Source organism: Pan troglodytes, chromosome 3 (assembly GCF_028858775.2).
Source record: "Pan troglodytes isolate AG18354 chromosome 3, NHGRI_mPanTro3-v2.0_pri, whole genome shotgun sequence".
Taxonomy (NCBI): domain Eukaryota; kingdom Metazoa; phylum Chordata; class Mammalia; order Primates; family Hominidae; genus Pan; species Pan troglodytes.
Window position 1 is genome coordinate 104566317 of NC_072401.2, and position 14427 is coordinate 104580743.

At 33.5% G+C, this 14427-nt stretch overlaps 1 protein-coding gene across 16 annotated transcripts in view; it reads right to left on the reverse strand.

Moving 5' to 3' along the window:
• Window positions 1–316: 316 nt before the first annotated feature.
• Window positions 317–14427, reverse strand: part of CENPE (centromere protein E) — a 92857-nt gene continuing 78746 nt past the window's right edge. For all 16 annotated transcript variants that reach the window (XM_063808987.1, XM_009448085.5, XM_009448079.5 and 13 more), the window contains 5 exons: window positions 11295–11407; window positions 9170–9267; window positions 5332–5515; window positions 3307–3593; window positions 317–822 (listed from right to left, as the gene is read on the reverse strand). In XM_063808987.1, coding sequence (XP_063665057.1) covers window positions 728–822; window positions 3307–3593; window positions 5332–5515; window positions 9170–9267; window positions 11295–11407 — 777 coding nt within the window. In that variant the 3' untranslated portion in view covers window positions 317–727. The remainder of the gene's footprint in view (window positions 823–3306; window positions 3594–5331; window positions 5516–9169; window positions 9268–11294; window positions 11408–14427) is intronic.

The following is a 14427-nucleotide window of genomic DNA, read 5'->3' on the forward strand; positions in this document are numbered from 1 at the left end:
AAATGATCTATAGGTTCCTCCAGGCTGGGAGTGAGGGGCAATGAAAAACAAAGTCTAATAATAAACCAACCAATTTAGAGAGTTTGTATAGGGATTGGGATAGGTAGGTTACCAGAAATGTGAGAAAGAACTTCTGTGGTTATTACAGTAAAAGGAATATTAGAACTGGAAAGTTAAGAGGACATAGCCTCTGCTATCCTTTAAGAATTTAAATCCAGATCCAGAAAACTTGTGTATATTTTCATAGCAAAATACTGAGTCAACAAGAGAGACTACCTCACCAAGAAACCATTAACATTATATAGAAGAGCGGTGATTCAGGACTACTAAACATTTATTGAATGTGTAAGGTATTAAAAACATTTACAATTTTGTTAATAAAATGATGTTTTATATTAATGTATGTATTATGCTTTGGAATATGCTAAGTCATGTAGATAACTTTACATTTCTTTCAATAACTTTATTCTTTACAAAATATACAAATAAATAAAACAATTCAACTTTTAAAAGTATTACCATATGCAAGAAGAAGGTATTGCTATCACCATTCTAAATTACCACAATGCATTCATTTCCTGTTCCCTTATCTTTCAACTCTAGCGGCAAAGTAAAGACTGAATTGAAATTAAGCTGCACTACAACATCATTACCAGGGATAGACACATAAACAAAGTCATTTCCAAATAAGGAATGCTGGATCTCCAGAGAAGTGACAAAGAGGAGTCTACTGAGTTTTGCACTCAGGCACATCTTTTCCTGAGGAGGCGTGCCAAGGACCTGGCTGAGAATCCACACTCTCTGCTCCTGCATTTTGCACCTCTGAGAAAGAAAATGAAAACAACATTCATCCTATTACAAAAATACACAAAAACCAAGCACAGCTGGAAGTGGAAAGGAGGTTAAGACAGGAGAGATGTGAAGAATGAAAAATGGCAACGTGATTCACCGTGTTTGGTCATGAAGATGGTGTATTTCACCTCAGAGTTGGAGAAGTTTACTCCCCATTTTGTCCTAAAATGAACTATTAGACAAACCATAGTTAAACTGAGAGGTAATAAAGTTTTATTTGGAATTCTTCAATTTGAAATTCAAAGTGAATCAAACACGGGCTGATTGAGTTTTCTTTCGTCCTGTTTTTCAAAATAAATGGTGTGCTAAACAAATAGTATTTTAGAGAATATTTAATCATCTTTGGAAAGCTTTCTGTGAGCCTTTAAAAAGGACTTTAGCTGCATCTATTTGCTTATAAACAATATTTATTTTACAATTATTATATTTATAAAAGTAAATCTACCATAACTGGTCTTGGAAATTACCTTAGTTTAAGGTAATTTAGATTACCTTTTATAATTAAAAGTAAAAACTCACATTTATTTTTTTAAAGACGTATTAATTCAAGCTGGGACTATCTCATTTAATTCTGAATTGGTCAGTTTTTGATGTATGTATTCTTCTAGGCTACTCTTTTATTTATCTAAAAACAGTACCAGAGAGATCCACATATTAAAAAAGGACTCAAACATTTTTATTTGCAGTTTGATGAATTCACATTATGCATATGCCTCTGGCACTAGCAGACAAATCAAAAGGTGATTACAGCTGGGTGTGGTAGCTAGCATGCACCTGTAGTCCTTGATGCTTAGGAGGATTGCTTGAGCCTAGGAGTTCAAGGCCAGTTCGGGCAACATAGTGAGAGAGTTCCATGCAAGTGTTAGCTAGCCAATAGAAGGTCCTTAAATGTTTGTTAAATACTATTTAATGAAGAGAATATTTCAAACATGTTTTTATTCCAAATGTTTCTGTGCCTACCTATCTCCCTAAGAACACTTTTAGACTGTCAACTTGATCTAATTTTGATGTAGTTGATGAGAATGGATAGATTTTTTCTTAATCACAAAGTAGAGGTTTATAAACTCTGGCAAATAGTTCTCAAGGTTTTAAATGATTTGGCAACTGCCTTTCTTACTGTACAATTTTGTTGCTTTAGATTTCTACAGTTGCATAACAGGGTACCTCTGGTAGGGTAGGCAGACACACTGTCACAAAGGGCTGTGCACAGTAGATGCTATGTGGTGAGAAAGGCTACAAGAAATGCCGTGTTACCGTTTCTCCTGCAAGTCCCCCCACTTCTGTGGACAACCTCCATGCAGAGCTGGGGGTGATCCTTGATACCTCCCCACTCCTTTGTTCAATCAGGTGCCTGGTGTTGCTGATTTTACTCCAAAATCTCTCCCGTCAGTCTACTTCTCTCCTTCTCTACTCCAAGTCCACACTACCATCATGTCTTGTTTAGACAACAGTCTAACTCCTGCTCCTATTATTTGCTGGTCACCTTAGAGACGAGGTGATGTTTTCAAAATGTATAACTCATGTTCTCCTGCCATTGCTTAAGATCTTTCAAAGGCTTCCTCTACACAATAAATGAAACAATTCCTTTATATAATTTATAAAAGTCCAGCATTTCTGGCTCTTATTTCTCTCTTTGGCCTCACTGACTTCACCCACACAAGCTTGTACTCACTGTGCTCTGACCACACCATATTTCTTTCAACTCTTCCCCTGGTCATGTTCCCACCTACCCTAACGCTGTTGCTGTTCCATCTGCCTGAGATGTTTTTCCCTCTGCTCTTTATTAAGACAACTCATGTTAACCTTTTAGATCTGATCTCAGTTTCCTTCCTCAATACTCCTCAAATACTTATTATATTTCTCACAGTCTTTTGTACTTGCACTGCTAGAATTTCACTTTTTTTTTTTTAAATCACTTGATTACTGTCTGTATCTTCCATGAGAATTAAGCTCTATGAAGGCAGGGATCATGTCTGGTTTTGCTTATCAATGTGCCACCAGGATCTAATCCTTAACACATAGTAGGGGCTCAAAACAATTTTGTTGACTGAATAAATGAATAAGTAAATGATTCGTCTATTATCTGGCTTGGGTAAAGTAAATATAATGCTATTGGATATTCTGGTCCATTGAATTGATAAGACTTTTCAGTAAAAGTTGCTTTTTAGGGTAGTATCTTCATGTCCTTGAGAAAGTTGCTTGTCTCTCTTTGGACGAAACTAAGGGCTTAAAGGGTAGACTAAAGACTTCACTTGGGGTAAAAGTGAATTGCACTTCACTGTGTGGGGTGCCTTGGAGAAATCAACTTTCTTACAGAGTCAGCAAATGAAGCCTGTCATTGTAGCTTACTCAACTAAATCATCTCTTATCTAAACTTGCCCTTTGGGATCACATATTAATGATAAGTTCCAACTGTTACCCTCTGATTTCCAAGTAACCAGTATATTTACTTACCTGGACAAAGGCCTAAACTTGAGTTATCAAAATAGCGAACTGGATGAGGTGATGGTAAAGATTTTGATCGGCTATCAAAAAACCAAGATTTTGGTGATTCCTTTGGCACAGGATCTTGTAAATTCCGTTCCTTGCATTGAGAGGGTGTAATCTGTTTCTTTTTAGAAGCTGTTCCAGTCACTTTAGGAGACTTTGGAGAATTCTCACAAGTTACTTGTTTGTGAGCCTCTCTTTTAAGGGTTCTTTCCTTCCAAGTTTTGACCTCATTGGAAAGATGCTGATTATTGCTTAAATGTGGGGGAAGAAAAGAGAGACTGTAAGACTTCTTGATTCTTAAGATGTATTCACATTTATATTTAAAAATTAAAAATAAATTGTGATGAAATATATATAACATAAAATGTACATTTTATCACATTTACATTTTAATTTCAACCTCATGCTTCCTGTTTTGACTATTTTCAAAGTTCAGAAAACAAAATGGATCTATATAAATTGAATAATATAGTAAGTTTCCATGATCATGGAGTCTTGAAAAGAAAGCTCTAAGTACAACATTAGGTTTTCAAATGAATCAATGATATAATCCAGGGTGGCTTATCTATTGATGCTTTGCCACAATAATTTGATAAATTAGTCTCCTGGATAGATGAATCTTTGATGTACCTTTCTTACTGTAAAATAAATATTACACTGTGCTTTTCTAGTTACAATGCTGCTTCTTACAGGAGATGCCACCAGCATTTATCCAGTTCCTCCGGAGAGAAACCTGGGAAGCAATCCTAGAGACCTCACTCTCTTTTATTTTAAGTCATCCAAGTCTCTTGATACAATCTCATCCTATCTATCAAATTCACTTCCTTGTTTTTATCCCTACTGGGGCCAAGCTAGTCCATGCTATAATTACTTTTTGTCTGAACTACCATAAACACATTCTAAAATTTGATCCCTCTATAATGCTCTAGCAGCCAAAGATGCTATATGATCTCATCAGGTCACTAGCTTAAAACCCTCCAGTGCAGGTAATCCTGCCATTACATTTAGGATACCACTCCATATTCTTCAAAATGAACTATAAGGGCCCATGTAATCTGAATCTAGTTACCTCTGGCACCTTGTCTTGCACTTTACTCTGTCTCATTCTGTACATTCTGGCTACACTGGATGTCTTTCAGTCCCACCAATTAGTTATTCTTCTTAACTCAAAGCCTGTGAACATGTTCCCCTGGCCTGGAAAACTTATCCTTCTTCCCTCATCTAGCCTAATTCCTACTCATTTTTCATATCTATTCTGATATAGGCATACCTTGGAGATATTGCAGGTTTGTTTCCAGATCACTGAAATGAAGTGAATCGCGGAAATCTTTTGGGTTCCCAGTGTGTATAGTAGAAAGATAAGTGCAATAAAACGAGGTATGCCTGTTTGTTGGCTTCCTGATCAACCAACCCTCCACCCCTAACACCTAGATAACGTTGGATCACTCTCTTTCATAATATAACCCTTTTATAATGTCCTTTTTGTTTTTGTTTCTTTTTTAATAGCACTCATGGCAGAGTTAGTTATTTGTAAAATTATTTTACGCTTTTTTTTCTACTGTATCATAGTAGAGTGCTTGGGGAAAAGATTCTACTCTTCCACGTGGTAGAAGCCGAATAATTTGTTAGATCTGTTTATAAAGTAAAAAGCCTACAATAATGGACGTAAGGAGTTCCTCTCTAAGTAAAGCCTCACTGGCTTGGGTATATGGACTTGTGGTGTATTTCAGCTGCCCCCTCAAAGGTCTTTGTTTCTTTCCTGTTTCTTGCCTTGGTTAAGAATTGGTCAGTTGATAGACAGCAAACACTGGAATAGTGCTACCATATTCTCATTTTTTAAAAAAGATACTTATTACGTGAGCTCTAAAAATTACTTTCCCCATAATGACTGAAGTGTTACCACCTGCAAAAAATACGTGCATATACCATGTCCCTACATATATGTAATAGCCGTAAGCATAATATCCGTATCATGTAAGCAGATCTTACCTTAACAATTCATTCTTTTGTTTTATTAGCTGTTCATTTTGCTGCTTTAACTTAGAAATTTCCTTTTCTAGCCTTATATGTTCACTTTTCAAAATAAGAGCTTTTGTGTTTTGTACAATGCCACTGCCACCTCCACAAGTTAAGGGTTTATTTGAAGGCTGAGGATCAGTATGTTCTGATATCACTGTGGGAGGAAAATATACAAATAGGTGATAATTTTAATTGTCTCCAAAGTTCAAAATAAAGGAAATACTACTAAGTACAATAAGCCATTATAGAGACCCAAACAGCTCAAGTCTTATTTCCCTGGAAGTCACCCTTGACTTCTGCCTTCTACCTTACTCCCTCTGCTTATTTGACCAACCATTAATTCTATGCCTCTAGAATCCCCCTCAACCAATTCCACTAACATATCCTGATCCTGATCACCAAGATCTTTCACCCTGACTGCAGCAATAGCAATCCTCTCCACTTACTGCTGTCCTTTATTGATCTATATTTTCTACATCAGTTTTCCCCTGGAGGGCTTGTTACAACACACTGCGTGTGTGGCGGGGAGGTGAGGTAGGGTGGGAGGGCCACCCCGTCATTCAGTGCATTATATATATTCAATACATATTATTAACTAAATATATGTTACGATAATATTAAAGCACATATTAAATATTCTACACTATGTGTGTAAAGAGACTGTGTTTTTTAAATTGTAGGCAAAGTTGCATAAAAATGTGAGATAGTTATGAAGTGGATTAATCCATTAGGTCACTGGGAATTCACAAAAGAGGGATAGTGTGTGTGTGGGGGGTGATTCTTGATGTCTATTTTATTTTGAATTCCTCTACACTATGTACCTGAAACTCATCTACAAATCAAGAATAAATATCCTCAACCTTCTGAAACAAAGAATCCTCACTTCTATTTTTACCCCTTTAAGTTTTCTCGGTAGGTGCTGTGGTTATCCTGTAACAGACACTAGGGAAGTTTAAGCTACAACAGGTACTAGGTAACACCTTAACACCTTTAGCACCATCTTTTTTTTTGGAAACAAGTGGACAATAATACAAGCGAATATCATCTTATGTTTTGCTTAGTATTTGGAATTTTCAATGTGTTTTTACCCACAACTTTTGGTTTGATCTTTATGTACGTGTGTGTGCATGTGCATGTATATAAATAAGTGTATATGTATATACACTTTTTAAAAAAAGATACTTATTACATGAGCTCTAAAAATTACTTTCCCCATGACTGAAGTGTTACTACCTGCAAAAAATATGTGCATATACCATGTCCATATATATGTGTGAGCATAACTATATATGTGTGCACATGCATATATATGTGTATACACTTATATGTATCCTGTAACATATAATATACAGAATTCTATATATTCTGTAAATATATAAGTATTATATATAATATATATTACATATTGAAAATTCCAAATACTAAGCAAAACATAAGATATTTGCTTGTACTATATACTTATAAGTGTATATATATACACTTATATGTAAGTATATATAAGTAAGTATATACACATATATACTGTGCACGCACAAATATACACTTACATATATATGTATATACTTATATACTTATACATACATATACTTATATATACATATCTATACATATATACTTATATATACTAAGTATACTTATGTATACATGTATATATACACATATATACATATACATATATACACTTATAAGTATATATGTGTATGTATGTATATACTTATAAATGTATACATACTTATAAGTATATATAAGTCTATATATATACTTGTAAGTATATATAAGTCTGTATATATACTTGTAAGTATATATAAGTGGATATATACTTATAAGTATATATAAGTCTGTATATATACTTGTAAGTATATATAAGTGGATATATACTTATAAGTATATATAAGTCTGTATATATACTTGTAAGTATATATAAGTGTATATATATACTTATAAGTATATATAAATGTATATATATACTTATAAGTATATATATAAGTATACATAAGTGTATATATATACTTATAAGTATATAAGTGTATATATATACTTATAAGTATATAAGTGTATATATATACTTAATAAGTATATAAGTGTATATATATACTTATAAGTATATAAGTGTATATATATACTTAATAAGTATATAAGTGTATATATATACTTATAAGTATATAAGTGTATATATATACTTAATAAGTATATAAGTGTATATATATACTTAATAAGTATATAAGTGTATATATAAGTGTATATATACACTTATAAGTATATAAGTGTATATATAAGTGTATATATACACTTATAAGTATATAAGTGTATATATAAGTGTATATATACACTTATAAGTATATAAGTGTATATATAAGTGTATATATACACTTATAAGTATATAAGTGTATATATAAGTGTATATATACACTTATAAGTATATAAGTGTATATATAAGTGTATATATACACTTATAAGTATATAAGTGTATATATATACTTATAAGTATATAAGTGTATATATACTTATAAGTATATAAGTGTATATATATACTTATAAGTATATAAGTGTATATATATACTTATAAGTATATAAGTGTATATATATACTTATAAGTATATAAGTGTATATATATACTTATAAGTATATGTGTATATATACTTATAAGTATATATAAGTGTATATATATATATATAAGTATATATTAGAAAATCCTTCACAGCAGTTCTGTTTATTCTCCTGTAAAAAAGTATGTATGAGTATATAAGTACATATACTCGTATATATACTTCTATAGACTTATAAGTATAATACTTCTAAGTATATAAGTATTTACTATATATACTTATATATTACTTATATATATTACTTATATATTACTTATATATAATATATAACATATATTACTTATATATATTATACTTATATATAATATATAACTTATATATAATATATAAGTAATATATATTTTATATTACTTATATATTACTCATGTAAGTAATAAAGAAGTAATAGATATACTACTTATATATTATATACTTATACTATATATACTTATATATTGTGTATACTTATGTATGTTTAATAAGTGTATATATACTTATAGTAAGTATATATATAAGCATACATATATGCTTATAAATTAGAAGGTCAGGTGCTAACCCCACGATTTCATATAGCCATTGAGATCTGCACCTTAGTTCAGTACTTGTTCTACTGCGCAAAGCTATCTCAAGTACTGTTCAAGCATTCTTTCTTTTCAAATGGAACATGACAGACAGAATATGAATAAAGGTAGTTTGAGGAATGCATGTATATTGAGAAATTTGACCAACAGATCTAAAAAGTATCTCAGATAAATTTCAAAGACCTTTGCAAGTAAATATTAACTTGGTATTTTTAGTTTCAAGAACAAACAGAATAGTATTTATTTTTACTGTACACCAATTATAACTTATTAGATGCATACAATTAAAATCTACGAAGACATGTGTTTCGTTTTATTGGGAAGCATAATTCCATGTTGATATAGTATAAGTCATTCCTTTATTGCCTGAAGGTATCTTCACTAATAGGTAAAGATTTGACAATACAAAAGCAGAGTTCGTATTTTTCAAGAATCTATAATGGATAAGCATCTAAGATTACAACAAACGAAGATGTCACAAGATATCTGGAAATATGGTTCCAATAAATTCATTTAAAAATAGATTAGTGGCCAACTTCTGTTTACTCTCGACTGTCACATACTACATAATATTAGTCTTCAAAGTCTGTTGTGTGTTGAGAAGTAAAATTTAATCTGAAAATATCTGCATTTTCTACTTACCTGAGGTATCTTGGGCCTGTTGACTTCTTCTGAGATTTTCTCTCAATAGCCTTATAACTTCCTTTTGATATTCTACAGTGGCTTTTGTAGCACTGATTCTAACAAAAACAATAAAAATATGTAAAAAGCTCAGCAACTGATTTTTTACAGGAGAATAAACAGAACTGCTGTGAAGGATTTTCTAACACATCACATTGACATAATGTCTGTAAGTGGCAGTAGATAAGCCCTCGTGATACCTCTCTGGTGCCATGTCCCTTATGGCATTAATGCCATCAAACTAGAAGCATTCTGCTTGGGTGCAGCGGCAGTCCGATTTTCTTATATTGAGAAACCCCAGTTCTTTTAAAGCTTCTGGAGGCCGAATTCATTGTATATTGAACAAAATTATAATTACCTAATTATTTTTTACCATGGGGTCCTAGAAATATTTGAAGGTATAAGGAGCATGAAAGAGAAAGTGCAGCTTTATTTCTGTATGGTCAGGAAAGCAAACCCTGACTGCAGCTCTGGTCTAAGGTGCTACAAAGGTCAAATTCTGATCACTGTTCTCCAGTAGAAAGAGACATTTTATGAGTTGTTAGTTTACGCATTAATCAGTAACGATAAATTATAAGACTTTCTGCCTTTCTTAATGACTATGAATTATCTGTATCTGCTGACCCTATTCTTTACTTTACTTTTCTTTTTTTTTTTGAGACGAAGTCTTGGTCTTGTCCCCCAGGCTGGAGTGCAATGGCGCTATCTCAGCTCACTGCAACCTCTGCCTCCTGAGCTCAAGCGATTCTCCTGCCTCAGCCTCCTGAGTAGCTGGGATTACAGGCACCTGCCACCACGTCTGGCTAATTTTTGTACTTTTAGTAGAGACGGGGTTTCACCATGTTGGCCAGACTGGTCTCAAACTCCTGACCTCAGGTGATCTGCCTGCCTCAGCCTCCCAAAGTGCTGGGATCACAGGCGTGAGCCACCGTGCCCGGCCCTGCTGACCCTATTCTACAAGTAAAATTGTTTTTATAATTAAGAATCTAAAAGATCTATGTTTCACTGAAACCAATAGACTGCTTAGAGAGCATGAAAATTCCAATGCTACTTCCTGGGCAAAATAAGAGATCATTAAATATTTATTCAAGATTTATATAGGAAGAATGAAAAGTGTTAAAAGCCAGGAAGCATCCTAACAAATCCTCTAAATAAACCTTTCCTTATTGATTATGAATGCGAGGACCAGAGAGAATAAACAGTGTAAGGTGATGCATTAGTAAGTGAGAACATATTTCTTTCTTTTTTTTTTTTTTTGAGATGGAGTCTCACTCTGTCGCCCAGGCTGGAGTGCAGTGGTGCGATCTCGGCTTACTGCAAGCTCCGCCTCCCGGGTTCACACCATTCTCCTACCTCAGCCTCCCAAGTAGCTGGGACTACAGGCGCCTGCCACCATGCCGGCTAATTTTTTTGGTATTTTTAGTAGAGGCGGGGTTTCACCGTGTTAGCCAGGATGGTCTCTATCTCCTGACCTCGTGATTTGCCCGCGTAGCCCTCCCAAAGTGCTGGGATTGAGAATGTATTTCTACTTCAGTTTCCTAGACTCTCTTTAATGTTCTTTTCATTATGCTATACCACAAAGAATTTAGGCATGCTGTTATGTATAATGCTACCTATAAATAAATCAATAAAAAGAGGATTTGCTCTTGGGCCCTAGGGAACTATAAACTAAAAGGAAATATAATCTTCACACAGAAACACAGTAAGGCCAACAAATGAAATTAAGAGAACCAACAGAAACCTTAGTAAAACTAAATACACACACACACACACACACACACACACACTCTTAATGTTCATTTTCAGGCATACAAAAGCCACTTAAAATTGTTTATATTCTGTATGACTAAGAAGTGTTCAAAGACACAGCGTGTTAATTGATCAGAATTGTGTTTAGTTTTAAAAACTTTGCATATGTAATGAGACCAGTATATTTAAAATCTATGGATGTGTACATTTTTAAAAAAAGAGCAGTAACAATATTTTCATAAATTATATCTTAAAAAGTTAACTAATGAAAAGTATATGTAGTTTAGGAAGAAAATTTAAGCTATTAAAATCACATTAAATTAAGACGAATACGTACTCCTTTTCAAATTCTTTGGCATTTTTCATTTTCTCTAGGTCTATTTTCACAAGCTTCGTTTTGAGATCTTCAATTTCTTCTTTATATGGCTTAGCTCCTAAAGCAACTTTGTCCTAAATTTTTTTTAGAGAAAATAAAAATAATTATTAGAGGAGCTTCAGTTTCTCCAGTTGTAAAGAATGGTTAGCTGTCTTTGCTCTAAAAAGGACATTTTAAAATAGCAAACAATTCCAAATATATGAAAAAGCATCAATTTTAACTGAATAACTAGATATTGATATGAAGTCTATTTGAAGCTAATATGCAATTAGAAACATGATTTTTTATTTGGGGCTATCATAATATGCAATTAGAAACATGATTTTTATTTCTTAAAATAAATATTTTTTTTCTAATTGAAAATACCTACAAAATGAAAAAAGTTGGAAATAATGAAAAGGGTGGAAAAAGGTAAATCAGAAAATGAAACAAAAAGATGTTGAAGCAGTGATGTAAACATCAAACTAGAACTAAATTTAAGCCACAAAACAAAGCATTACTAAGTATATTTTGTACTGAAACATAGTTCCATCCAGTGATTCAAAACACTATATTTTACAGCAGCAGTTTTAGGTTTCCAGAAAAATGGAATGGAAAATACTGGGAGTTCCTACATACCCAGTGTCCCCTATTCCTTTTTCCCCATATTAACATCATGCATTAGTATGCTACATTTGTTATAAGTGATGAATATTGATACATTATTATTAAAATCTATAAGTTCCATGACAGTTTATTTGTATTGTACATTCTGTGGGTTTTGACAAATGTAAAATGGCACATGTCCATCATTACAGTATCATACAGAATAGTTTCACTGTCCTAAAAAACCCCCCGCTTTGCCTATTCATCCCTCTCTTCTCCATTATCCCTGGCAACTGTTTATTTTTTTACTGTCTCTGTAGTTTTGTCTTTCTAAAAATGTCATATACTTGAAATCATACAGTATGTAGCCTTTCCAGATTGGCTTCTTTCACTAAGCAATGTGTATTAAAAGTCCACTCATTTCTTTCCTTTTTTTTTTTTTAAGACAGAGTTTTGCTCTGTCACCTAGGCTGGGGTGCAGTGGTGCGATCTCGGCTCACTGCAACCTTCGCCTCCCGGGTTCAAGCGATTCTCCTGCCTCAGTCCCCTGAGTAGCTGGGATTACAGGTGCTTACCACCATGCCCGGCTACTTTTTTGTATTTTTAGTGAAGACAGTGTTTGCCATGTTGGGGAGGCTGCTCTTGAAATCCCGATCTCAGGTGATCCGCCCGCCTCAGCCTCCCAAAGTGTTGGGATTACAGGCATGAGCCACTGCGCCCAGCCCTCTCATTTCTTTTAATTGCTGAATACTATTCCACTGTATGAATGTACCAGTTTATCCATTTACCCACTGAAAGACAGTCTTAGCAATTATGAACACAGCTGCTATTAACATACACATGCAGCCCTTTGTGTGCACATATATTCTCAGCTCATCTGAGTAAATACCAAGGAATACAACTGCTCAATCATACAAGTATGCTTAGTTTTGTAAGAAACTGCGAAACCATCTTCCAAAATGGCTGTACCATTTTGCATTTCCACTAGCAATTAATAAGAATTCTTGTTGCTCCACACACCAGCATTTGGTGGTGTCAATGTTTTGGATTTTGGCTATTCTGGTAGGTTTGTAATGGTTGATTATTTCAATTTGTGATTCTCTGATGACATATGATATGAAGCATCTGTTCATATGGTTATTTGTCATCTGGGTCTTTTGCCAATTTTAAGATTGATTGGTTGTTTCCTATTGTTGGTTTTAAGAGTTCTTTGTATATTTTGTATAACATTCCTTCACCAGATTCATCTTTTATATACAGTTTCTGCCAGTCTGTGGCTTCTCTTGATTCTCCTGACAGCATCTATTGTAAAGCAGAAGTTTAAGTCTCAATAAAATCCAACTTACCAGTTTTTTTCTTTATGGATTGCACTTCTTGTATTATATCTTAAAAAATCGCCAAACCCAAGGTCACTTAGAACTTCTCCTATGTCATCTTCTTGGAGTTTTCTAGTTTTGCATTTTACATGTATGCCTATGATCTATTTTGAGTTAATTTTTGTGAAAAGTATAAGTTCTTTGTCTTTTTTTGCTTGTGGATGTTCAGTTGTCTGGCACCATTAGTTGATCAGACTATCCTTTTCCCATTGAGAAGCCTTTGTTTCCATCTCTCCCAGAATAGAAATGAGAGTTCTTAAAATAGCTTACAGGGCCTTTATGATCTGGTCCTCTGCTACTTCTCACCTTATTTTCTACCTCTATCCTCTTGCTTATTCTGCTCTGGATGCACAAACTTTCTTGTTGTTTTCAGTTTGCTATTTCCTTTGCCTGGAATATTTCTCCCTGGCTACACAGTTCACCCTATCACATCCTTCAGATCATCTTACTGGTGTGATATTCCTCAACTCCTGTATATACAATCATCTCTCTTCCCACACATGTCCACTTTCACCCAGAACCATGTACCCCCTTGTCTGGCTTAATTTTTTTCCATTTCACTTTTCACCACTTGAGATATAATATACCTCTTAATATATATAACATATATAAAAATATACCTTCTATGTTTTACATTTTTAATTAATATTCTGTCTCCTTCAACTAGAATGTAAGTTCCTTGATGGCGTGGGCTTTGTTTTTCCATTGGCCTCTAGAACAGTGAGTGACACATAGCTGGTGCTCAGCAAATATTTGTTGAATGAATAAAAACTGTGATCAATTATTAGTAATATTAAAAAATTACAACATTCTAAAACTTTACAGTTGAATTTTTTTAGTTTCTAGCTATAACAATTGTTGAAAAAACAAATTTAATTTTTTCTTTTGCCTCTCTGCTCATGTCTCACTGAATAGACCAGAATTTTTAGAACAATGTTAAATAATGAATAAAGCAGGCATTCTTGACGTGTTCCTAATTTTAACTGGAGAGAAAAGACACTGGAGCAGAACAGCAAATTTAAATATGCCAATTTGGATCAGACTCGAGTAGAAGAAATGTGGGAAGTGGCTGGAACTAAAACAAGAGGGAGCTGTAAGTAGTGATTATTGAGTGTGTGATTTGTCTAATGACA